The sequence below is a fragment of the Stegostoma tigrinum genome, chromosome 1 (assembly GCF_030684315.1).
Source record: "Stegostoma tigrinum isolate sSteTig4 chromosome 1, sSteTig4.hap1, whole genome shotgun sequence".
Lineage (NCBI taxonomy): Eukaryota > Metazoa > Chordata > Chondrichthyes > Orectolobiformes > Stegostomatidae > Stegostoma > Stegostoma tigrinum.
The window spans coordinates 38,159,332-38,185,735 of NC_081354.1; the positions used below are offsets into that span (position 1 = coordinate 38,159,332).

General features: G+C 46.0%; 1 protein-coding gene across 15 annotated transcripts in view; it reads right to left on the minus strand.

Annotated features, from left to right (window-relative positions):
* rapgef2b (Rap guanine nucleotide exchange factor 2b) overlaps positions 1–26,404 on the minus strand; it is a 387,135-nt gene that overhangs the window by 155,615 nt on the left and 205,116 nt on the right. For 2 of the 15 annotated variants that reach the window (XM_059644761.1, XM_048527115.2), the window contains exon 1: positions 934–1,425. The exons of 9 other annotated variants lie outside the window; for them this stretch is intronic. In XM_059644761.1, the coding sequence (XP_059500744.1) occupies positions 934–993 (60 nt within the window). In that variant the 5' untranslated portion in view covers positions 994–1,425. Of the gene's footprint in view, positions 1–933; positions 1,426–1,648; positions 1,718–26,404 lie in introns of those variants that run through there. 4 more of the 15 variants (XM_048527085.2, XM_059644762.1, XM_048527094.2 and 1 more) reach the window with 3 other exon arrangements.

The window sequence follows — 26,404 nt, forward strand, 5'->3', positions numbered from 1 at the left end:
CTACTGTGGAAATGTTATTTTTAAGACTTAACAAACTTTTGCTAATCATGAAAAAGCTGTCCTCCAAAACTTAGCCACCTTTGACCAGCTCCTGGCAAAAACAGCACATAAACTCAGATACCCTTCTCAAAATAAAAGTTACATTCACCATATTCCATGCGCACATTGTAGATAAAGAGAATTCCAGTGATATAGAGACAAGGCTAACTTACTTAAGGGATGAATTATAAAATGACCTCCAAAATATGGTTTTGCTATCATGTGGAACAAGTATATTGGTGCTTATGTTTCCAAAGTTTAAATCTTTAATTTCAAGACAGAGGAAACAAATTCTTCTCATATTTAAAAGCTTCCTGAAATGAATTCTTTGAGAGAAATTATTTACATATTGTTCAAGAAAAGTTATGCATTTATTATTTAACACAGTATGCACAAACTACATAATTGTTTTTCAGCAGTAAGGCAGTTGAACAGTAAGGACTAATTCCATGCCAAAACCCAAAAATGAATTGTCCCCACTTTTGTACTGTGTTAAATTAGTACCATTGTGCCTTCAATAGTTATTAGGTATGCAATTTGGACCTCTACTCAACAAATCCTACATCTGGTTATTTGAATCCTTGAGTAATACAGTGACCACATTAAAACTAAAATCTCAGTTAAAAGCCACTGAACAGATTCAACATAGCGCAGAGACTTTGAGGAACAAATACATTAAATAATTTAATTAGAGTTTTGGGAACTAATTTATAAAGACTGTGATTTATAAATGACCATTAGTTCAACAGTACTTCTACTATCAGACTATTCCATCACTGAACTCTGACTTTAAATTCCAGTACTTAAGAGATTTATAAGATGTGATGTTGTAAATATGTTAATACCCAATAAATGATATCCAATTATAGCAGTAGGTTGCTGTGAAATACTCACTGCGTTTTTGTCCTGTTGTCCCATGACTGGATGATTAGTTCCAATTGCAAATGGTTTCATAATGAAGAAATGTGTATTAAGCTGAATTTCAACATCATGGACTGATTCCTATCAGCTTATCAATTCACACACTACAATATAAAAAAAGCAGCAGCTAACGTGACTATGAACAGGCTTTGATCTGGCACAGAAGATCAATCGAACAGATGTTTTTTTTTCCTCATAATGAAAAGGCTAAATAAACTATAAGTACCTCAAATAAAGAATGGAAAAAACACACTGTAAACATCTAGCTTCCATTAGAACAACAGCAAATCCTATGGTTGTGAGAAAGCTAAAATGGCTGACTGCACAGACTGCCTCAAAAGGCTTAATGCAGTACTGGAGTATTCGAGGAGGGCGAGAAACCAGCCTACAGCACTGTTAATACTCCCGTTTCATTCGCAACTAAAGATTCAGGGCTGTACGTATGTATAAGAACCTCCTCCCTGGCCGCTAATGAGCTGACAAAGTGGTCACTGCTGGTTCCTGCTTAGCCAAGCTAACTAACTTTCAGCAATTAATCTTAACACTGACAGCAACAATCACTTTCTATTTCTTGTACACGAGGCAAGCTCTACACTAGGGGTCATTATAGCCACAAGCAAAATAATAAACTACCAAGTTTATTTAGGTCAAAGTAAAATTGTACATGTAATTGTATAATCATGCTTACTTTAGAAGGCCACGGCTGCAAGCAGTTGGCATAGCAACGCACAAGAAAAGCCATTTCCTGGATAGCAAAGAAAGGTTTCTTTCAAAAACACAAAAGACAGAAGAAAAATTTCACACAAAGTGATCTGTAGTTCCCTTAGGAAACGAACGCTACATCTTCCGAGAAAACTCGATTCTGTAGCCAAGCACATAGCCTACAGTAAAATTGAACCACAATGTTCACAATGCATCTTGGACTGATTCTTGTATTGCGATAAACAGATAGTGTTATTTCAGAAACTCTTCTTCTCCCTTCCCTCCAGCAGTTACACATGCAACGATGCAACTAACAGATGGGTAAGCCAGGCTAAAGTAATAATTGAAAGCCTGTTTTCTATCAGATAACCTTGCATGCCCCCACCCAACCACCCGAGGGAGCCCATCCATTAACTGCGTGCTGTGTTTCAAAACGAAATCTATCACTAGGAAGATTCAATTATGAAGCAGGTTTATAAAACTTTATACATGATAAAATGACATCACCTGGAAAAGGTCCTGAATTAACTGCAACAAACTCAACAATTGCTTAAAACAGTCTTCACTGAACACATCAATGCACAGACACTGAATGCATACTAAGTCAAAACATATGTCCATGCAGTAGCTGTTTCACAGTATCCATTTTGCTGGGTGCTGTAGCCCACAGGAAGATATGTCTGTTTTCTTCAAAAGCTAAACACACACACATGCACCTCAAAGCTATTAAATACCAAATTTGCAGCAGCCTCACTAAACAAGTCCACTTTATGGTAATTAACTGCATTGGGATTTTTAAAAACTGATACAGATTATATATTACTGACGTTGCGCCAGAGGACAACCTCATTTGTTTTGCTAGCAAATATGAAAAGACTAATATTGTGTGTGTGTGTGTGGGGGGAGTACAAATCCAATCACTGACACAGCAACTTCCGGTGTTCAAAAATGTGATCTGGACGCTGCACTTGCCTTTCTCATAAATTGCTTTTCCAATCTCTGAGCTGCTTAGAAATAGATCTTATATCACAATTACAATAGTCATCATAAGGCAGCCATCAGCTATGATCATTTCCACCATTTTCAATCTAATCAGGCAATTAACAATTGCAACATGATTTGGAAGTTCAACTCACAAATCCACAATTACCACTACCTTGTGTAACTGCATTGTCCCTGACAATATCACTGCATTGTTTCTCTCACCTTTCAGACACCTCGCATGCATTACTCCTGGGAATCCACTTATAAAACATAAAACTCAATAACACTTCTGAGAAAGCACAGTGGAACACTGAAACCAAAACTGTGTAACATCTGCCAGACTTGCAAAATAAAACGATCAAAACTACAATTTAAAACTGCGGATTAATTTTCCTGAAGAAAAGCAATAGAGAACATTTACAGGGCAGACCATTACAAGCCAGCATCAACCTCATCAGCATTTGTTAGAAGAGACAACATTCCCATTTCCGGCCATTTGTTTTCAAATGCTGATTGACATCATCCGTTCCCACCCTCTTGAACAATGGAGTGCAATTCGGTCTAACACATTTACATTGGTTTCATTGTATTAATTTCGAATATCTGTCAACTTACTATGAAACACTTCCTAAAATTACAATTCAAAGTTTGAAAACTGTCTGAAGCACTGGCTATAATATTAATAATTATGTATTACTATATGCATGTTAAAGTATGCTCCATATAAAGGTACAAATTTTTATTAGATTTTTGCAAGTGTGTATGAAATTTTTTTAGTTATTTCAATATAGAGGACTTGCAACATTTTTTTTAAATTGAAGACTGCTATTCCGATCTCGCAATTGTTTGATTTTTAATGATATTGATGCCATCGTTAGGAATTCAGTTTAAATGGAGCAATTGATCCCTCAGTTCAAGAAAATGAACAATATACATTTATTTAGAGACAAAAATAAATCACTAGGTACTTCAGAGTAGCATTATAAAACAAGAAATGACACTGAACTATTAGATGAGGTGACCAACACCTTGATTCAAAGCCACAAACCAAGCCCCAGAACTTTCCTATCAGGACACTGCTTGGCCTTGCTCAGTACTGTGAACATTAATAACCACAGTGAAGGTATTGCATGTCAATAACGTGAATAGCACTGGGGCTAAAAGCAATATCCATGAATTGTGCTCGAGCCTGCTCTACACACGTCTTCCACACCTGCGCACACTTTGTGCCCAAGAGTACAGTCAGCGATAATTTCATGAAGTTCTGGAGGTTTAATTCACTCTCAACTTTTTAAAGTTAGTGCTCTGCATTGAAGACTAGTAGGTGTACAAATAGTTCACACAGAAACTAGGAGGAGTAGGCCATTCAGCCCTTTGAGACAATTCCACCATTCAACATGACCATAACTAATCATTATCAGCAATCTCAATGGCATATTCCCACCTTCTCCTCATACCCCTTCATTGTCTTAAGATCTACATATTTATCTGCCTCTTTCTTGATTATATTCAGTGGTTTTGCCTCCACATCCACAGGTTCTTTAACCTTTGAATGAAGAAACTTTTTTCTTCATTCCAGGTCTACTCGGAATTCTGAGACTGTGCCATTTGGTTCTATCAAGACAAACACTTGCCCCCACACCTCCTCCCTCACCCCTATCCCAGGCCCCGAGATGACTTTCCATATTAAGCAGAGGTTCACCAGCACATCTGCCAATGTGGTATACTGTATCCATTGTACCTGGTGTGGCTTCCTCTACATTGGGGAAACCAAGCGGAGGCTTGGGGACCGCTTTGCAGAACACCTCCGCTCGGTTCGCAATAAACAACTGCACCTCCCAGTCGCAAACCATTTCAACTCCCCCTCCCATTCTTTAGATGACATGTCCTTCATGGGCCTCCTGCTGTGCCACAATGATGCCACCCGAAGGTTGCAGGATCGGCAACTCATATTCCGCTTGGGAACCCTGCAGCCCAATGGTATCAATGTGGACTTTACCAGCTTCAAAATCTCCCCTTCCCCCACTGCATCCCAAAACCAGCCCAGCTCTTCCTCTCCCCCCACTGCATCCCAAAACCAGCCCAGCCTGTCTCTGCCTCCCTAACCTGCTCTTCCTCTCACCCATCCCTTCCTCCCAACCCGAGCTGCACCTCCATTTCCTACCCACTAACCTCATCCCACCTCCTTGACCTGTCCGTCTTCCCTGGACTGACCTATCCCCTCCCTACCTCCCCACCTATACTCTCCTCCACCTATCTTCTTTTCTCTCCATCTTTGGTCCGCCTCCCCCTCTCTCCCTATTTATTCCAGAACCCTCACCCCATCCCCCTCTCTGATGAAGGGTCTAGGCCTGAAACGTCAGCTTTTGTGCTCCTGAGATGCTGCTTGGCCTGCTGTGTTCATCCAGCTTCACACTTTATTATCTTGGATTCTCCAGCATCTGCAGTTCCCATTATCACTAAGACAAACAATCCTGTTTACTTTTAGTCAATCCAGCCCCTTTAGAATTTCGTACATTTCACTCTGATCACCCTCTCATTCTTCTAACTCTAGTGAATACAAGCCCAGTCAACCAATCTCTCCTCACAGGACAATCCTGCCATGCCCAGAGGAAACAGCCACTTCACTCCCTCTATATTATGTGTATCCTTTCTTAGGCAGAGTGTCCAAGACTGTATGGAATACTCCAGGTATGATTTCACCAAGGCCCTTTCTGACTGCAGTAAGACATCCCTACATCTGAACTCAAATCCTCTTGCAATAAAGCCAATATACCATTTGCCTTCCCAATTACTTGCTGCACCTGCCTGTCCACTTTCATTGAAATTTACATGTCCATACTTCTTCACAGTACAACACGCATCTTCTCGTTGCAAACCATTGTGCTGCATCTCACATTGTCCTACAGGATGCTCAAGCATTTCAGGACAATTTAACAGTCCATGTAAATTCTGAAATGTTAAAGGCTAACTGATGATGGAAGGATGGAAAAAAAAGTGTCAGGATTGCTCTCAATGGAGGGCACTGTATTCTTGCTCTGCATCATTCTAAAGGGCTCCATAAAAGGTGTCAAATGCTACATTTAGAGGGATAAACCCTCGTCTCCCCAAGAAGCCATCCCTACATGGCCTGGGAACTTTGCGCAGATACAGGAACCTGATAGTTCTCTAGTATGCATGCATTTGGCAACTCACAAAACGTTTATCACAGATCTCCACAAATCAACATGTATGGTCATGGATAAATTGAATACTGATAAAGGGAAAGCCTTTTCTATTGACCAACCTGCCAAGTCGTTCATAGGGTGCTCTTTTCAAAGCAACTGAGGTGTAATCTATGGTGCCCTGCACCAGGGAGATTCTAGTGACATTGGAGAATACCACCGTTCAAGCGCTCAAATTCAACACTGTGATGGGGGCACTGGGGGAATCGTTTGTAATCTGGGGAAATGGCATCAGTGACATTCCAGATTCACTCCCCAGATCAGGAGTTGCCTTGCAAGAAGGTTAATGTTATGCTCTGATAAGGAGGGTTGAGCCAGTTGTATGTTACACAACCAATGAATTGAATCGAATCATTTATCCTCCCAAAAAAGCCATCCTGAACATCACAGACCACAACCTGGCACAGTCATAGTTCAGTGTGCAAACGTGGCAGCTCTATGCATCATCCTCCAGTGTAAAGTAAGAAATTTGATTCATAAATGGCAAACCCAGGTGAAACTTTTAAATTAAATCTATTAGATTTGATTATATATGCTTATGGCATGAGAAGGAGGCAGCTAGTGAAAATAATGTACTGGTCAAGATTGTTTGACACCATAACTTTGAATGGTATTCCTGCAAAAAAGTGACCCAAGAATCTGATGCTAAGTAGTTGGCATTATTAAATCAGTGGATGCATGGATAATGTAATTGCCCCTTGCAGGGCCTCACATTCAAATAATGATATTCTGCCCTCAAACAAGAAAAACTACCATACTCCACACACTGCATGTGATGGCAGCCATTTTGTCCTGTTATTGTGCAATATTTCAACTTTGTGCCTTCTCAAATGAGGCATAGAATGACTACCTTCCTTTCCCCAGTCCTTCACATTTCCTTTTGTCTTGTTGTCTCCCATGTCCAGAACTACTTTGCAGCCCCTGACAACAACCAACCCTCCAGATCAGCTTGACAGGACAGCCTCGACTGAGCATAACTTAGCCCTGTGCTGATGTCTCTACAGCACTTCAAATGAACCACCTGCGATCACCAGGTTAGTTGCAGTTTTGTTACAGCGCTGACCATGGCCCAATCCCTAGACTGCAAAGACCCCTTGACTTTGGTTCGACCAAGTGCCCACTTGGTTTTGGTCAAACAGATGATGGCCTATTGATACAAATCACTTGACTATTAATCCAGAGAGGTAAGTAGTATTTTGGGAACCTGGCTCGAATCCTCCCCTGGCAGATGACAGAATTTGAATTCAATAAAACAATCTGGAATTAAGAATTTAAAATAAACATGAGACTGTTGTCAATTATGAGAAAAACTCATCTAGTTCACTTTAGGAAACCACCATCCATACCCAGTCTGGCCTGAGTGGCTCCTGATCCACAGCAATGTAGTTGACTCGCAAATGCCCTGTGGGCAATTAGGATGGGCAATAAATGCTAGCCTAGCCAGCAACACCCACATATCATGAATTACTTTAAAAAACCCCTCAGAATAGAACCAAAAGCATTCTTTAACTGACTATGGCAGAACCCTCAAATGACTGTGTTCCCCTTGACCATAGTGAGTATGGGTTCTCTTCTGAGTTTCAGTCAGAGCCACGTGTTTGAAGCTACAAGTGTGACATTGACACAGTATGGTGCCATACAATGACATTCCCAGCTCCTTGACTGTGTTAAATGTGCTGAATTACAACAAGCCGCCTGACTTTCCCACTGCTCTAAAATGCAATGGAAGCCAGAGGCTGGCAGCCTGTAATGTAGCACTGAAAATGGCCTCTTTAAGCTTGATGACTGCATGTACAAGATGCATGTCCCCCTGTACATAAAGTGACCTAGCAGAAGCAAGCAAGTCACAAGTGTCTATAAGCTGCAAAGTGGAGGCCTGAATTACTGACGTCATATGTGAAGTGGTCTGACAGCACAAAATGACGTGGTGAGGCTGGTGGTTTGACAATGCTGACTTGTGTGAATGAACGGTGGAATGTCACAGCGTCCACTGAACATGCAGATATATTGTGATGAAGACTGAGTTGGATACAGATCTGGTGTAGCTGCTGCCACCGAGTAAGCACTCAGATTTTCACATCACTCAAGGGAGTAAAATATTCTGCCCCATAAAACTATTGCCAATTGTCATAAAGAACAAATCTGTTCTCTAATGACCTTTACAAAGGGAAATCTGCCATGCTTACCCAGTCTGGCCTACACACGACTCCAGATCCAAGAAATGTGTTTGAATCTTAAGCACCCTCGAAAAGGCCTAGCAAGCCACTCAGTTCAAAGGTAATTAAAAATGGGCAAGAAATGCTAGCCAGTAGCACCCACAACCCATAAGTAAAAATAAATGAAACAACATTCTATTTGCATTCCTAAACACTTTCCATGCCCGTAGACTAACTTGGTGAAATTTATGTACAAGGAATTTGCAACTAATGTTGGCCTCTTCAGCACTGTTTCACTTTCCTGTTAAGTTATTAGGACTGGAAATTTCATTGAATGACACAGAATTCAGATCAATGGTATTTACAGTAAATGCTACTCTACTTTACCTGATCCTAACTGGCAGTATTTTGGAGTGACCTTGCCCTCTCTCAGGCTTGAGGCCACTTCCAACGCTTTACCCATGTTACACTGCTGCCTGGGGTCTTCACTAACAATTCCCTATTAACCAGGCCCCAAAGTTCTTGCCAAAGCCACCACTTGTTCTGCTGCAGCCCAACAACATTCCAACTGTCAAAACCAGAACTCCCTAGCTCTTTCTCATTCATTAACCTCCCTTAGCCAATGGTTCTGGGATGCCCAAGCTCAGCAATCCCCCATCCCTTCCCTACGGGAATGGAAAGACTCCCACAGCTCACTGCAGCTCAGAGGATGTGGAATAACTCAGGTGAGTGACTGCCTCAATCTGTATCAAAGATGTCATTATCGTAGCCATCCAACACACAACAGATCCCCACCAGCTGCAAGCCATAATTCAATGCAGGAATGCCACCACACTAGCTAGTTCTACACAGAGAGACAGAGGAGGAAATGCCAATAAGCCAAGCCTCAACTGTCAGGGACCAGACTCAACCCCCTCAAAAAAAAACAAGGAGCTAACGTGAACCCTAAATGTTAGCTTATTTAAAGGCAAGTGTAAGGTGCTGTGTTCCAAATGTGATTGGATTGGTCAAACTACTGTGCTTTAAGCAAAACACATTTTATTCGTATGCCACAATTAAAATCTAATGAATAAAGAACTGGTGTTACTTTAACTTGATCAAAATAATTAACATATTATTTAACTATTATTCATCAACTATTCCAATATAGTAGCATTCCATAAACACACATTTTCAAAGGCAAATTCAGTAAAAAAAGATTTCCCTGACTTGTTATCTCCTGCAGTCCGAGAGAAGGGATACTGACAGAATGAAACTAGCAGCAGAGGAAGAACTTAAGCTTTTTGTAGCACCAGTGAGACAGCTGTATCTAGCAGCTTCACTTCTAGGGTCTGTGTGAGCATGACTCCACACACACATATTTCTTTTGTCTACTTTAAAAAGTACCCAAAGCTTTTTACTCTGCTTTCCCTGGAGCAGGCACCTCACCACCAGATTTACAACACCCCTCTTCAAGAGAAACAGAACAGAACAAATCCTTCTTAATGGCAAATCTCATCACACAACTGACACCCTGCTGGACTGGGGAGGGGAAAGAAAGCCAAAGCCCACCTGCCAGCCAGGTAGCAAAGGCCTACCAAGCAATGGCCCTATTGGAACCTGGAAGCCAGCGCCAGTAAGAAAAGTTCCACATTAACTGTCCCCCACCAAAAAAGAGGCAGCAGCCATGATGCAGCCAGGAACAACCAATAGTCTCAGAAGGCAGCCCAGATACCAATGAGCAAAGGCCCTTCCCAGCACAGGCCCTAGTCAGTGGTACTCTAGGTTCCACTCAGATTATCTCAAAGAGAAGACCCTCAAAGTAGAATGTTACATTTTTTTTCACCTGGCAAACATGTATTTTAACAGTTGTTTACTCTTGTGAGAATTTGGCCATTTAAAGCGCTATGTTTCAAATTACTGTATATAGGTAGATTATTTTAATTTTCTGTCTGCTAAGAAAAGTCTTTTGTAATCTAACTCTGGTTTTAACATTGATTTAACATTTTCAAGATACCTTGACTGAGACTCCTCAGACCCTGCTTCCTACAAAGATTCCATTCTCCCAGTTTCTCTGTCTCCTTCATAAATCTGTACTGAGTGTGCCGCCTTCTACTGGGTTGCATCTGATATTACCTACTTTTTCCTCAACTGAGGATTCGCCCCATTAAGATTGACAGGGCCTTCAGACATTTCTGACCCATCATCCACACTTCTGCCCTTACCCCTTCCCCTCCTTCCTAGGACAATAATAGTATTCTACTTGACCTTCCTTTTCACCACACCAGTCTCCAAGCTACACCCAGCAGATTGCTACCACAAAACATAATTTCCCCTCCCCTCCACTGCCAACATTCTGCAGGCACTGCTCCCTCCACCACACTCTGGTTCACTCCTAATACTTTCTCACTCCCCCATGGCATGTTCCCATGCAGTCACAGAAGGTGCAACACTTGCCCATTCAACTCCATTCTCACTTTCCTAGTTCCCAGGCACACCTTCCAAATGAAACAATGTTTCACTTGCATTTTCAATCTGGTTTATTGCATTCTGTGCTCACTATGTGATCTCTTTTACACTGCCAAGACTAAACACAAGCTGGCTGACTACTTCAGGGAACACCTCCACACTATCCATAGGAATAACCGTGAACATCCAGTTGCTTACTATTTCAATAGACCACCTTGTTCTCATGCTAACATTACTGTTTTCAGTTTTCTGCAATAACAGATCATAAGAGTAGAATTAGGCCATTCGGTCCATTAAATTGCTTTGCTATTCGACCATTACTAACATGGTTCTCATTTCCAATCCCGTCCTTCTCCCTATAAATCTTTGATCCTCTTACTAATCAAGAATCCATCCAACTCTGCCTTAAATACTCCCTCCACAGCCTTCTACGGCAACGTGTCCCACAGCTTCACCACGTCTAACTGAAGAAGTTCCAACTCATCTCAGTTCCAGAGGGGCATCCCTTCACTCTGAAGCTGTATCCTTGGGTCTTGATCTCTCCTATTCATGGGGGAAAAAAATCTTCTTCATATCCACTTTATTTAGGCCCCTCAGTATTCTGTTAAATTTCATTGAGATCTCCCCGCATCGCCCATTTTTGAGTGGGCATCCACAATGACTACGAATATTGAGCCCATGAAAGGGCAGACATAGTCAATGTGTAACTGACGCCAGGATTTATAAAGCCATTCCCTCAAATGTAGGAAGCTGCTGCTGGTACTTTTTGCCCTTGTTGGCTTTCTCAGCACAGCCCTACCAACACAGCTAAGCCTGCATCCAGTCATGGATACCAAACATAACTTCTCACCAACATCTTCACTTTGAACATCCTTGGATGACCCTGGAGGAGTTCAGCCAGTGTCTGACAGCAACGTTTGCTCGGGGCAATCATCATTGTTCCCCATAATAAAATACTGTCCCCTCTACAGTGATTTTGTCTTACCAGATCCAGAAACGTTTCAATTCTGATTGCAATGGCCCTTTAGTACCCCTCACCCCCATCACCACCAGCTGTTTTAGTTTTGCCTTGGCCAGATCGTTTTGCACTCACAGTCCGAAACTGTCAGCAGTGACCAGAAGGGTGCCCAGAATGGACTCTTCCAGTGGTGGCACCACCGGTGGTGTATCTGCCGGATGGAGGCAGCTCAGCCCTTCTGCATTTACTACTCGGCATCCTGGACAGTGCTCCAGCTTGCAATTGTACTCATTCTAAATGCATACACCATTGAATTTGACCTGAAACTGCGCACGGCCTTGTTCTCTTTGAGTAGCCCTAGTAGGGGTTTGTAGTCAGTTACTATTACAAATTTACAACCACAAAGATGTTGGTGGAATTTTCTCATACCAAAGAATATCGCCAAATCTTCCTTCCCTATCTGGGTGAATTTGCACTCTGTATCAAAGTCTGGAAAGAATTTGCTATTGGGTGCTCCTCTCCATTGTGCCATTAATACCCCGATACTACACAGGGAGGCATTGCATGTCAGCGCCAGATCTAAGGGAACATAGCGTGCCAACACATTAGATGATGATAGCTGCTTCTTCTCTTCCTTAAAGGCCACTTTTGGCTACAAGGCCATTTCCAAGGCTGACCCTTTGTTAATATTACATGTAAAGGTGCCAGGACCGAGGCCAGGTCATGTACAAACTTTCCACAATAATTCAACAATCCAAGGAAAGACCTAACCTCCAGTACAGGCATGGAGCCAGGCAACCATCAATTGCCCTTACTTTATCTTCCAATGGATATAACCTGGTCTGGTCCAGTCTGTAGCCCAAGTCAGTCGCTTGGGGTGCCTGGGACACACACATTTCTCTTATAAGGCAAACACCCACCTTGGAGAAACATTGAAGTGTTTTTTTGTTGAACTTTCCTGTTATTACCAGGTCATCCAAATAAATAGCAATATATGAGTAGGCCTCGTAAAATGTTCTTCATTATCTAGTGAAAAACAACACAGGCTGATGGTACTTCAGATGGCAGTCTTGTATATTAGTATAAACCCTTATGGATATTAATTGTAGCATACTTCTGGGAATCCTCATCTAACTGCAATTGCAGGTATGCATGGTTCATGTCCAGCTTCACGAAGAATAGCCTCCCTGCTAGCTTTGCATATAAATCCTCCATTCTTGGGATTGGGTATTTATCCAGCTGTGAAAAGTGGTTTATTGTTTGTTTAAAATCCCCACAAAAGGCGAGCTGTCCCGTCGGGCTTTTTAATCCATTTGACATGTGCTATCTATTCTGTAAACTGTACTGGCTTGATGATTCCTTGTTTTCAGCCTCCTGAATTCTGTCTCTACTTTTGCCTGTAAGTCAAATCACAGTGGGCTGGCTTTGCACCCTTACATTTAGTATTAACAAAGGGTCAGCCTTGGAAATGGTCTTGTAGCCAAAAGCGGTCTTTAAAGAGAAGAAGCAGCTATCATCGTCTAACGTGTTGGCACACTACGATCCCTAAGACCTGGTGCTGACATGCAATGCTTCCCTATGTAGTATCAGGCTAGTGTTGGCTCACAGATGGCACAATGGAGAGGAACACCCAACAGCAAATAGCTGACGTGCAAATTCACCCTGACAAGGAAGGAAGATTTGGCAATATTCTTTGATATGAGAAAGTTCCACCAACATCTTTGCGGATGTAATTTTGTAACAGTAACTGACAACAAACCCCTACTAGGGCTACTCAAAGAGGATAAGGAATTGCTTCCTGATCAACATGTAAGGTCGCCTTGACTAACTTTGATAGTTCCTAGACTTTCCTGAGAAACATCTAGGTATTTAATCAGGATTTCACTCAGTCAGCCATTTTCTAATCGAAAAATGTTAAGCCAAAGTAACTTTCTCGTCCAATTTCACACTAGCAGGCTTGGGCCTGAGCCTTTCGCTACAATCAGTGATAACTGGACCAGCTGCTTCTCATATGAGACCAGAACTGAAGCTGTACCCTTAATCCATCAAAGGTTCTCCAATGTAAGTTCTCAGTCTAACTATTCCAAGCTAGACATAAGTGTGCTTTCCAGAATTGTGCACTCTCCTGGATACTGGCCTCTGTGTTCTCTTACTCAATTCAGGACTAGTGGGACTCTTTTGCTGTCTCAAGCTCACGTACTGGCAGCAATGGCTTGCCAGGCCGGATCCTGAAAAAATTTAACCATCTGGCCAAGGCTTGGCTTTATTTTGGGGTTTTGCTAATGGGCTGACCTGGTGTCCTCTGTTCAGGATATGTCCTGAGTGAGGCCATGCAATTGCCTTCATTCAAGTGGTGTCCCCCAAGATAAGTTAGCCCAGCAAGAATGTCCACTTCTATCAGATATTTTATAACTCATATTCCACTTTCTGCATTTTCTCATGACAAAAGCAGTTGTGATGCATGCTTGAAGTCCAGTTGGGTTCAGCTTTTAGGTGCTTTTACATGGTTACATCATTAATTCCAAATTCCAAACTCTCCGCATCTTATTAAGGGGCAAACCAAAGTCACATACCTCTGCCAGCCATCTTAACCTCGTCAAAAATCTTAATACGGATTGTCCTGGTTCTCGAACTACTGAGCAGAACCAACTATATATCAGAATTAGAAGTAGTTTGGGGTCGTAATATTCCTTAACAAAATCCATCAACTATTGGAAGATTTTAATATCTGTGCATCGGGAAATGTTAGGCTCCTAATAACCAAAAAAGCTGCAGGTCCACAAAGTGTCAGAAGTATTACTTGTTGCTTTTCACCTACCCGAACATCATTACCCCAGATAAAATAACGCATTCTTTCCACATATAAGTCCCACACTCATCATCACTGAAACAACTCCACAGAGGCTGTTATTAATAAAAGTCAACCTCTATTTACACATGCATAGTACATTACACAAGTCTGGCAACTGCAGAGCCAGCTCCAAGTAAGCAAAATCACTGACATTCCTGTTTAAATCAGTCAGCCAGGGCTCCCCGACTGGACCAGGCTAATAGCTCCAGTCAGGGTATTCATATTCTAGGAGGTCCATCGGGATGAACTTGTTACAATCAATCTCTTAGTTTGTTTCAAGCCTCAGGAGTTGTTGGACCTACTCTGCTTCTATTATTCATGGCCCCACCATTGAGTAAATCAGTGATATGTGGTTGCTCTGCCTTCAAGTTTTAACCCAGTACAGCAGGGTAAATACGGTATGGAAACATGAACAAAACATGTACAGCTCTATGAACCTTGAATGATAACACACCTCATCGGTATGGGAGATTTGTCTTGATTTGATTATTGTCACATATACCAAAGTACAGTGAGAAGTACCATTTTGCATGCTAACCAGACTCATACCTTACATGAGCATGTCAGGATGGTAGAACAGAAAGCAGAATATAGTGTTATAGCTATAAAGTGAAGAGAAAGATCAACTCTAATATATGAGAAGTCTATTCATATATCTGTTAACAACTGGGAAGAAGCTGATCTTAAACGGTTTTGGAACTTTTGTACCTTCTGCCCAACAAAAGAGAGTGGAAGCAAGTATAACTGGGGTGAGAGGGGTTTTTGATTATACTGACTGCTTTTCAGAGACAGCGAGATGTATTGGTGAAGTCAATGAAAGGAAGGCTGGTTTGCACGATGAACTGGACTCCGTTCACAACTCCCTAATTTTTTGTGGTGTTTGGCACAGCAGTTGCCTTACCAAGCTGTTACGCATTGGATGCTTTCTATGGTGCATCTACTAAAATTGCCAAGGGTCTTTGTGGACATGCCAAATTTCCTTAGCCATCTGAGGATGTAGAGGCATCGGTGTGCTTTCTTGACTGCAGTGTTGATGTAGACGGACCAGATTATCGGTGATAATTACTCCTAGGAACTTACAGCTCACAACCACATCCACCTCAGCGCCGTTGATACAGACAAGGGCATGTCCTCCACTCCAACTCCTGAAATCAATGACCAGCTCCTTTGTTTGGCTAACACTGTGGGAGAGTTTGTTGTCTTCACACTATGTTACGAAGCTCAGTATCTCTTTTCTGTACTCTGTCTCATCATTGAGATCCAACCTGCTACAGTGGGGTCATCAGCAAATTTGTAAGTGGTACAGCTGCATTAGGCCCCGCAGTTGAGAGTGCATAAGGAGTATAGTAAGCTAAGTGCACAATCTTATTGGAGCACCAGCATTTAGGATTATTGTGGAGGTGGTGTTGCTGCCTATCCTTACCGATTCTAGTCTGTGGGTCAAGAAGTCCAGGATCAAGTTACAGAGGGGAGAAACAGAGTCCTAGGTCTCAGAGATAATGCGAACTGCAGATGCTGGAGAATTCCAAGATAATAAAATGTGAGGCTGGATGAACACAGCAGGCCAAGCAGCATCTCAGGAGCACAAAAGCTGACGTTTCGGGCCTAGACCCTTCATCAGAGAGGGGGATGGGGAGAGGGAACTGGAATAAATAGGGAGAGAGGGGGAGGCGGACCAAAGATGGAGAGTAAAGAAGGTAGGTGGAGAGAGTATAGGTGGGGAGGTAGGGAGGGGATAGGTCAGTCCAGGGAAGACGGACAGGTCAAGGAGGTGGGATGAGGTTAGTAGGTAGATGGGGGTGCGGCTTGGGGTGGGAGGAAGGGATGGGTGAGAGGAAGAACAGGTTAGGGAGGCAGAGACAGGTTGGACTGGTTTTGGGATGCAGTGGGTGGGGGGGAAGAGCTGGGCTGGTTGTGTGGTGCAGTGGGGGGAGGGGACGAACTGGGCTGGTTTAGGGATGCAGTAGGGGAAGGGGAGGTTTTGAAACTGGTGAAGTCCACATTGATACCATATGGCTGCAGGGTTCCCAGGCGGAAGATGAGTTGCTGTTCCTGCAACCTTTGGGTGGCATCATTGTGGCAGTGCAGGAGGCCCATGATGGACATGTCATCTAGAGAATGGGAGGGGGAGTGGAAATGGTTTGCGACTGGGAGGTGCAGTTGTTTGTTGCGAACTGAGCGGAGGTGTTCTGCAAAGCGGTCCCCAAGCCTCCGCTTGGTTTCCCCAATGTAGAGGAAGCCGCACCGGGTACAGTGGATGCAGTATACCACATTGGCAGATGTGCAGGTGAACCTCTGCTTAATGTGGAATGTCATCTTGGGGCCTGGGATAGGGGTGAGGGAGGAGGTGTGGGGGCAAGTGTAGCATTTCCTGCGGTTGCAGAGGAAGGTTCCGGGTGTGGTGGGGTTGGAGGGCAGTGTGGAGCGAACAAGGGAGTCACGGAGAGAGTGGTCTCTCCGGAAAGCAGACAGGGGTGGGGATGGAAAAATGTCTTGGGTGGTGGGGTCGGATTGTAAGTGGCGGAAGTGGCGGAGGATGATGCGTTGTATCCGGACGTTGGTAGGGTGGTGTGTGAGAACGAGGGGGATCCTCTTAGGGCGGTTGTGGCGGGGGCGGGGTGTGAGGGATGTGTTGCGGGAAATACGGGAGACGCGGTCAAGGGCATTCTCGATCACTGTGGGGGGAAAGTTGTGGTCCTTAAAGAACTTGGACATCTGGGATGTGCGGGAGTGGAATGTCTTATCGTGGGAGCAGATGCGGCGGAGGCGGAGGAATTGGGAATAGGAGATGGAATTTTTGCAGGAGGGTGGGTGGGAGGAGGTGTATTCTAGGTAGCTGTGGGAGTCGGTGGGCTTGAAATGGACATCAGTTACAAGCTGGTTGCCTGAGATGGAGACTGAGAGGTCCAGGAAGGTGAGGGATGTGCTGGAGATGGACCAGGTGAACTGAAGGTTGGGGTGGATGGTGTTGGTGAAGTGGATGAACTGTTCGAGCTCCTCTGGGGAGCAAGAGGCGGCGCCGATGCAGTCATCAATGTACCGGAGGAAGAGGTGGGGTTTGGGGCCTGTGTAGGTGCGGAAGAGGGACTTTTCCACGTAACCTACAAAGAGGCAGGCATAGCTGGGGCCCATGCGGGTGCCCATGGCCACCCCCTGAGTCTGTAGGAAGTGGGAGGAGTCAGAAGAGAAGTTGTTGAGTGTGAGGACGAGTTCAGCTAGGCGGATGAGTCCTCACACTCAACGACACTCTCATCTGCCTAGCTGAACTTGTCCTCACACTCAACAACTTCTCTTTTGACTCCTCCCACTTCCTACAGACTCAGGGGGTGGCCATGGGCACCCGCATGGGCCCCAGCTATGCCTGCCTCTTTGTAGGTTACGTGGAACAGTCCCTCTTCCGCACCTACACAGGCCCCAAACCCCACCTCTTCCTCCGGTACATTGATGACTGCATCGGCGCCGCCTCTTGCTCCCCAGAGGAGCTCGAACAGTTCATCCACTTCACCAACACCTTCCACCCCAACCTTCAGTTCACCTGGTCCATCTCCAGCACATCCCTCACCTTCCTGGACCTCTCAGTCTCCATCTCAGGCAACCAGCTTGTAACTGATGTCCATTTCAAGCCCACCGACTCCCACAGCTACCTAGAATACACCTCCTCCCACCCACCCTCCTGCAAAAATTCCATCTCCTATTCCCAATTCCTCCGCCTCCGCCGCATCTGCTCCCACGATAAGACATTCCACTCCCGCACATCCCAGATGTCCAAGTTCTTTAAGGACCGCAACTTTCCCCCCACAGTGATCGAGAATGCCCTTGACCGCGTCTCCCGTATTTCCCGCAACGCATCCCTCGCACCCCGCCCCCGCCACAACCGCCCTAAGAGGATCCCCCTCGTTCTCACACACCACCCTACCAACGTCCGGATACAACGCATCATCCTCCGACACTTCCGCCACTTACAATCCGACCCCACCACCCAAGACATTTTTCCATCCCCACCCCTGTCTGCTTTCCGGAGAGACCACTCTCTCCGTGACTCCCTTGTTCGCTCCACACTGCCCTCCAACCCCACCACACCCGGCACCTTCCCCTGCAACCGCAGGAAATGCTACACTTGCCCCCACACCTCCTCCCTCACCCCTATCCCAGGCCCCAAGATGACATTCCACATTAAGCAGAGGTTCACCTGCACATCTGCCAATGTGGTATACTGCATCCACTGTACCCGGTGCGGCTTCCTCTACATTGGGGAAACCAAGCGGAGGCTTGGGGACCGCTTTGCAGAACACCTCCGCTCAGTTCGCAACAAACAACTGCACCTCCCAGTCGCAAACCATTTCCACTCCCCCTCCCATTCTCTAGATGACATGTCCATCATGGGCCTCCTGCAGTGCCACAGTGATGCCACCCGAAGGTTGCAGGAACAGCAACTCATATTCCGCCTGGGAACCCTGCAGCCATATGGTATCAATGTGGACTTCACCAGTTTCAAAATCTCCCCTTCCCCTACTGCATCCCTAAACCAGCCCAGTTCGTCCCCTCCCCCCACTGCACCACACAACCAGCCCAGCTCTTCCCCCCCACCCACTGCATCCCAAAACCAGTCCAACCTGTCTCTGCCTCCCTAACCGGTTCTTCCTCTCACCCATCCCTTCCTCCCACCCCAAGCAGCACCCCCATCTACCTACTAACCTCATCCCACCTCCTTGACCTGTCCGTCTTCCCTGGACTGACCTATCCCCTCCCTACCTCCCCACCTATACTCTCTCCACCTATCTTCTTTACTCTCCATCTTCGGTCCGCCTCCCCCTCTCTCCCTATTTATTCCAGTTCCCTCTCCCCATCCCCCTCTCTGATGAAGGGTCTAGACCTGAAACGTCAGCTTTTGTGCTCTTGAGATGCTGCTTGGCCTGCTGTGTTCATCCAGCCTCACATTTTATTATCCTAGGTCTCAGAGTTTGTGAGATAAGTCAGTTGAAATAATGGTGTTGAAGGCAAAGCTAAAATGAATAAATAGGAGTATGATGCTGGTGTCCTTGTTATGCAGACGCGCTATGGATGTGCATAAGTTAAGGGAGAAGGCGTCTGCAGTGAACCTATTGTGACAGGAGGTGAATTGTAGAGGATCAAGGCAATCTGGAAGGCTCGAGCTGTTGTGAGTCATTAACAATCTCTCAAAGAACTTCATAATGATGGCTATCACAGCCACTGGGCGGTCATTGTTAGGGCAGGTTGCCTGACTTTTCTTTGGCCCACAATGATTGCAGCAGATGGGAACCTCACATGAGAAGTTAAAACTGTCTGCAAATAATCCTGTCAGCTGATACATGCAGGATCTGGGTATATGGCCAGGGACTTCTTCCAGGCCAGTACTTTCCATGTGTTCACTTTCAGGAAACCTGATCTGATTAAGCTTGGGGCTCACAAACCTTCAATTTGTTCAGTGGTGTTGGGTTTGGGGGGGGGGGGCGGGGAGAGAAAGAAGTGTGTAGTTTGCTGTTCCTCTGGCCTGGGTATTCTGTTGTGGAAGCAGCATCATCTCCATCGTTAAGGACGTAGTGAGCAGGTGCCTCCTTGTAGCAGACGTTATGTAGATAAACACTCCGAGACTAATTAACACGTACACCCTGGTGGTAAAGAATGAGCGGCTGGCAATCCTGCAGCAGTGATGACGTCCAGACTGGTCATTCTGGCTGTAGACTTGACTGCAGCATCAATGCAGCTGGACAATCCGGACGGGCTGACAACAAACTGGATACGACATCCAGATTCATTATTGAAACGGTTAATAACACCAAGCGGCACAACACCTTCAGCACTCCTCAGACAGAGTGTAACACAGATATACCCGGTCACAGCAGGTATCTGTTTAAAGATAGATTTCCTGTTTGTGTCCCAGAATCCAGCCAGTGTTCTTCTCTGACCACTGCCTGCTGCTACTGTCAGCAGACAGACAAGGGAACGTGCAAGCTAAATGTAAAACTGTTGACCCCTGAGAATACCAAAGAAGTCAGAAGGGTTCCACAGGTTGGAATACTGTGAAATCCCTCTTTCAGTCTCAAGTAGACTAGTGGGAAACAGTCAAGGGGAATATCAAGAGATTCGTTATAGTCAAAGGTGTTCAGAAGGTGAGACAGAGAGATGGAGAAAACAGTCCAATATCCAGAAAAGGTGGAACCAGCTCCTGCTGCAGATGATGGGGTCGATTTCACAGAGGATCTTTAGAAGGCAAACAGTCTGCAAGGCTCATTTTTTCCCTCAGAGGCCTCCAAGGCAATCTTCTAGTCCAGGGTCTGTTGAGGTGTAAGATGAGACATTCTTGCATTTCTTCTTCCAGGAGGTACACAGGGAGAGCTCAGTGATCAGCTACCTGAAGGAAGAAGTTGGCCTGACAATGTCATGTCAGTTCCAGCAACCTGAGGATCAGCAAATCCTTTCATGCCACACTGTGTAACATGAAGCCTGTGTGAGGTGATAGCACAATCTCCCAGTTATTCCTGTTCTCTATCATGGAGGTCTGAGATGACAACACGCAGGAGAGGCTGGACCAATCATCATCACTGGATGAGCTGACCAAAGCCCTCGATTCCTTAGAAAAGGATAAAACTCCCAGAAGCAATGGCTTACCAGCCAAGTTATATCCAGCTCTGTGGGAATTGATAAGCCAGGTTCTGCTGGAAGCGTACAACAGTGTGCTTCTAGCCAGTAGCATGTGCGAATTTAGGAGGAAAGTTATGACTACCTCCATCTATAAAGCAGAAGTGGGAGAAGGAGGAAATTAGAAATTGACAACCAATGTCACTGTTAAGTGTGGATTATAAAATCCTGTAAAGGTCAACACCAACCAGGTCAGGTCTGCACTGGGATTGGTGATTCAGCCCCGACCAAAACTGTACTATACAGGGCAAGAAGACCTTTGCAAACCTCGCAGTCCTCAAGGTTATGATCACCTATGTACAGGGCATGGGGGTTGACACCTACCTCATCAGCCCGGACCAGGGGAGGCGATAGCCTAATACTATGACTGCTGAACTGTAATAACAGAGATCCAGACAACATTCTGGGGACCTGGGTTTGAAACCCGCAATGATAGATGGTAGAATTTAAATTCAATAAATATCGGGAATTACGAGTCTAATGACGACCGTGAATCCATTGTCGATTGTGGAAAAACCCAACTAGTTCATTATTGTCCTTTAGGGAAGGAAAATGCCATCCTTACCTGGTCTAGCCAACATGTGGCTCCAGATCCACAGCAATGTGGTTGACCAGGGATAGTAGGAACTGCACATGTTGGAGAATCTGAGATAATAAGGTGCAGAGCTGGATGAACACAGCAGGCCAAGCAGCATAAGAGGTGTAGGAAGGCTGAAGTTTCCGGCATAGACCCTTCTTCAGAAATGGGGAAAGGGAAGGGGGTAAATAAATAGGGAGAGAGGGGGAGGCAGACAGAAGATGGATAGAGGAGAAGATAGGTGGAGAGGAGATAGACCAGTCAAAGCGGCAGGAATGGAGCCAGTAAAGGTGAGTGTAGGTGGGGAGTTAGGGAGGAGATAGGTCAGTCCAGGGAGGACCGACAGGTAAAGGGGGAGGCAAATACCTCCACTCCTATGTCTTGTGAGGTTGGTAGGTAGGAGACGGGGGTGGGCTTGAGGTGAGAGGATGGGATAGGTGGGAGCAAGGACAGGTTAGGGAGGTGAGGACGAGCTGGGCTGGTTTTGGGATGTGATAGGGGGAGGGGAGATTTTGAAGCTTGTGAAGTCCACATTGATACCAATAGGCTGCAGGTTTCACAAGAGGAATATCAGTTGCTGTTCCTGCAACCGGTGAGGTAGCATTGTTGTGGCACTGCACGAGGCCCAGGACGGACATGTCGTCTGAGCAGTGGGAGGGGGGAGTTGAAATGGTTTCCCACTGGGAGCTACAGTTGTTCAGTGCGAACCAGAGTAGGTGTGAGGGATGAGTTGGGGGAAATGCAGGAGACACGGTCGAAGGCGTTCTCGACCACTGAGTGGGGGGAAGTTGCAGTTCTTGAAAAACGAGGACATCTGAGATGTTCGGGAGTGGAATGCCTCATCCTGGGAGCAGATGCAGCGGATGCGAAGGAATTGGGAATAGGGGATGGCATTTTTGCAAGAAGGTGGGTGGGAGGAGATGTATTCTAGGTAGCTGTGGAAGTCAGTGGGCTTGAAATGCATATCAGTTTCTAAGTGGCTGCCAGAGATGGAAACAGAGAGGTCCAGAAAGGAGAGAGGTATTAGAGATGGTACAGGTGAACTTAAGGTTGGAGTGGAAGGTGTTGGTGAAGTGAAATGAACTGTTCCAGCTCCTCATGGGAGCACGAAGCGGCACCAATACAGTCATCAATATAACGGAGGAAGAGGTATGATTTCGGGCCACACAACCTACAAAAAGGACAGGCATAGCTTAGGCCCATGGGGGCACCCATGGCCACCCCCTTTTGTCTGTAGGAAGTGAGAGGAATTGAAAGAGAAGTTGTAGAGGGTGAGGACAAAGTTGGCTAAGCGGATGAGGGTGTCAGTGGATGGGCCTGCGGGACAGTAAGAAGCGGAGGTCCTTTAGGCCATCTGTATGGGGAATGCAGGCTTATAGGGACTGGACGTCCATGGTAAAGATGGGTGGAGGGGGACAAAGGTGAGCCCTTTACTGAGGACTGGCCGTTCATCCTCAGTAAGGGGGAGTTCTGGGGGTATGGTGAAGACCGGGTCTTCACCCACACAAAGAATACCACTCACGTTTGGACATTCAGCAGTTTTTTAGCCGCCTCCACCTCCTCGCTTACTTCTTCAACCATGAGCCTAACCCTCCTTCTCCCACCCGCAATACATCCCCTCCTCCTGGACACCACCCCAAGGCCTCCTACCCTCCCTCGACCTCTTCATCTCCAACTGCCATCGAGTCATCAATTGCCTCAACCTCTCCACCCTTCTCACCCACTTCAACCTCTCCCTCACAGAACGTGCAGCCCTCCGTTACTTCCGCTCCAATCCCAACATCACCATAAAACCTGCGTACAAGGGAGGCACAGTTGTAGTATGGCACACTGACCTTGACATCACTGAGGCCAGGCGGCAACTCTCCGACACATACTCCTACCATCCCCTTGATCATGACCCCACCCCTGAAAATCAAACCAGTATCTCCCAAGCCATCCACAATCTCATCACTTCAGGTGACCTCCCACCCACAGCCTCCAACATCATTGTTCCCCAACCCCGCACCGCCCACTTCTACCTCCTTCCCAAAATCCACAAACCTGACTGCTCTGGTCAATCCATTGTCTTCGCCTGCTCCTGGCCCACTGAACTTATCTCCACCTTTCTCGAATACATTTTTACCCCCCTTGGTCCAGGAACTCTCCACTTACATCTGTGACACCACCCACACCCTCCACCTCCTCCAGAACTTCGAATTCCCTGGTCTCCAACATCTCATCTTTACCATGGATGTCCCTATACACCTGCATTTCCCATACAGATGCCCTAAAGGACCCCCACTTCTTCCTGTCCTGTAGTCAGACCAGTCCCTGTCCAATGACACCCTTATCCGCTTAGGTGAGCTCGTCCTCACCCTCAACAACTTCTCTTTCAATTCCTCCCACTTCCTACAGACAAAGGGGTGGCCAAGGGTACCTGCATGGGTCCAATCTATGCCTGCCTCTTTGTAGGTTATGTAGAACAATCCCTCTTCTATAGCTATGCTGGCCCTAAACAATACCTCTTCCTCTGGTACATTGATGACTGTATCGACACCACCTTGTGCTCCCATGAGGAGCTCGAACAGTTCATTCACTTCACCAACACCTTCCACCCCAACCTTACGTTCACCTGTACTATCTCTAATACCTCTCTGTTTCCATCTCTGGCAACCAGCTAGAAACCAAAATCCATTTCAAGCCCACCGACTCCCACAGCTACCAAGAATACACCTCCACCCAGCCACCTTCTTGCAAACATGCCATCCCCTCTTCCCAATTCCTTCGCTTCCGCCGCATCTGCTCCCAGGATGAGGCATTCCACTCCCAAATATCTCAGATGTCCTCGTTTTTCCAAGGCCCACCATTTCCCACCGTCAGTGGTCGAGAATGCCCTTGGCCGTATCTCCCACATTTCCCCCAACTCATCCCTCACACCCCACCCCCCGCAATAACAACCAAAACAGAATCCCCCTTGCCCTCAAGTACGACCCCACCAACCTCTGGATCCAATGCATCATCCTCCGACAGTTCTGCCATCTGCAATCCGCCCCCACCACCAAAGACATTTTTCCCTCCCCACCCTTATCTGCTTTCCGGAGGGACCACTCTCTCTGTGACTCGCTTGTCTGCTCCACACTCCCCACCAGCCCCTACACACCCAGCACTTTTCCCTGCAACCACAGGACGTGCTACACCTGCCGATACACCACCTCCCATCACCCCCATCCCAGGCCCCAGGAAGACTTTCCGCATCAAGCAGATGTTCATTTGCACATCTGCTAATGTGGTATGCTGCATCCACTGTTCCATACGTGGCCTCCTGCACATCGGGAAAACCAAGCGGAGGTTGGGGGACCACTTTGCAGAACACCTACGCTCGGTTCACACTAAACAACTGTACCTCCCAGTCGCAAACCATTTCAACTCCGCTCCCACTGCTCAGATGACATGTCCATCCTGGGCCTCCTGCAGTGCCACAATGATGCCACCTGAAGGTTTCAGGAACAGCAACTGCTATTCTACTTGAGAACGCTGCAGCCCAATGGTATCAATGTGGACTTCACAAGCTTCAAAATCTCCCCTCCCCTGTCACATCCCAAAACCAGCCCAGCTCATTCCCCACCTCCCTAATCTGTCCTTCCTCCCACCTATCCCATCCTCTCACCTCAAGCCCCACCCCCATCTCCTACTACCAAACACACGCCGCCCCCTTTACCCGTCCATCCTCCCTGGACTGACCCATCTCCTCCCTAACTCCCCACCTACACTCACCTTTACTGGCTCCATTCCTGCCTCTTTGGCCAGTCTGTCTCCTCTCCACCTCTCTTCTCCTCTGTCCATCTTCTATCCGCCTCCCTCTCTATTGATCTGATGTTATCCCATTAACATCAGGATAACATCCCACTGTCCCCCTATTTATTTCAGAGCCCCCTTCCCCTCCCCCATTTCTGAAGAAGGGTCTAGGCCCAAAACGTCAGTCTTCCTGCTCCCCTGATGCTGCTTGGCCTGCTGTGTTCATCCAGCTCTAAATAATGTGGTTGACTCTTATCTGCCCTCTTGGCATTTAGGGATGGGCAATAAATGTTGCCTAGCCAGCGACGCATGAATGAATAAAGAAAAAAAAAGGCCTATGACAGGATATCGCACATCTGCGTGTCAGATGTGCTCTACAAAATGGGCTTTGGGGAGGGTACCTGCAATTGGATCAGACTACTCTACATCAACATCAGTGGTGCAGTCTCAATCAATGGATGGAGTCAAATCTGGAGTCATGGAGGACGACCCACTCTCTCCTGCCTTGATTGCATGTTGTATAAAGTATTTTTTGTACTCCATCACGAAGGATGTGAGCTTGAGGCGCAACAGACAATTGAAGGCCTCCCTGGGCATGGATGACTTTGCTGTTTTCTACCTCGATTCACTGTCAGTGTGCAGACTCATGAGCCACTGCTGCTTAAACTGGCCTGAGGTACCAACATAAATCAAGGAAACAGCAAGGTCATGTTCTTTGAGGACTGGGCCAACTGATCCTTCATACCCTTCACCATCAGGACAGACTATCTTAACGTGCAGGGTAAATGGCTCAGAGAGGCTAGGACGTAAACCAAAACTTGGGAGGAATGTACTGCCAAGGTGAGGCAGAAGGCGGGTGGATGGGAGCATTGCATTCTCTCTATTTCAGGGAAAAAAACCTCATCATCAGGAGTGAGGAATTCTCTGGTGTGGGGCACAGGTCTGGCCTATTCCCAAAGCCGATGCTGCTGCAGTCACCCGAGCCATCTTCCACTTCATCTGGAGGTCAAGATCGTTCAGGTACCAAGATACACTATGTATAAAGCACTAGATAAGCCTTCTTCCTGATGGCTACATTTACATGGCTGCATCAAGCTGTGTGTACAC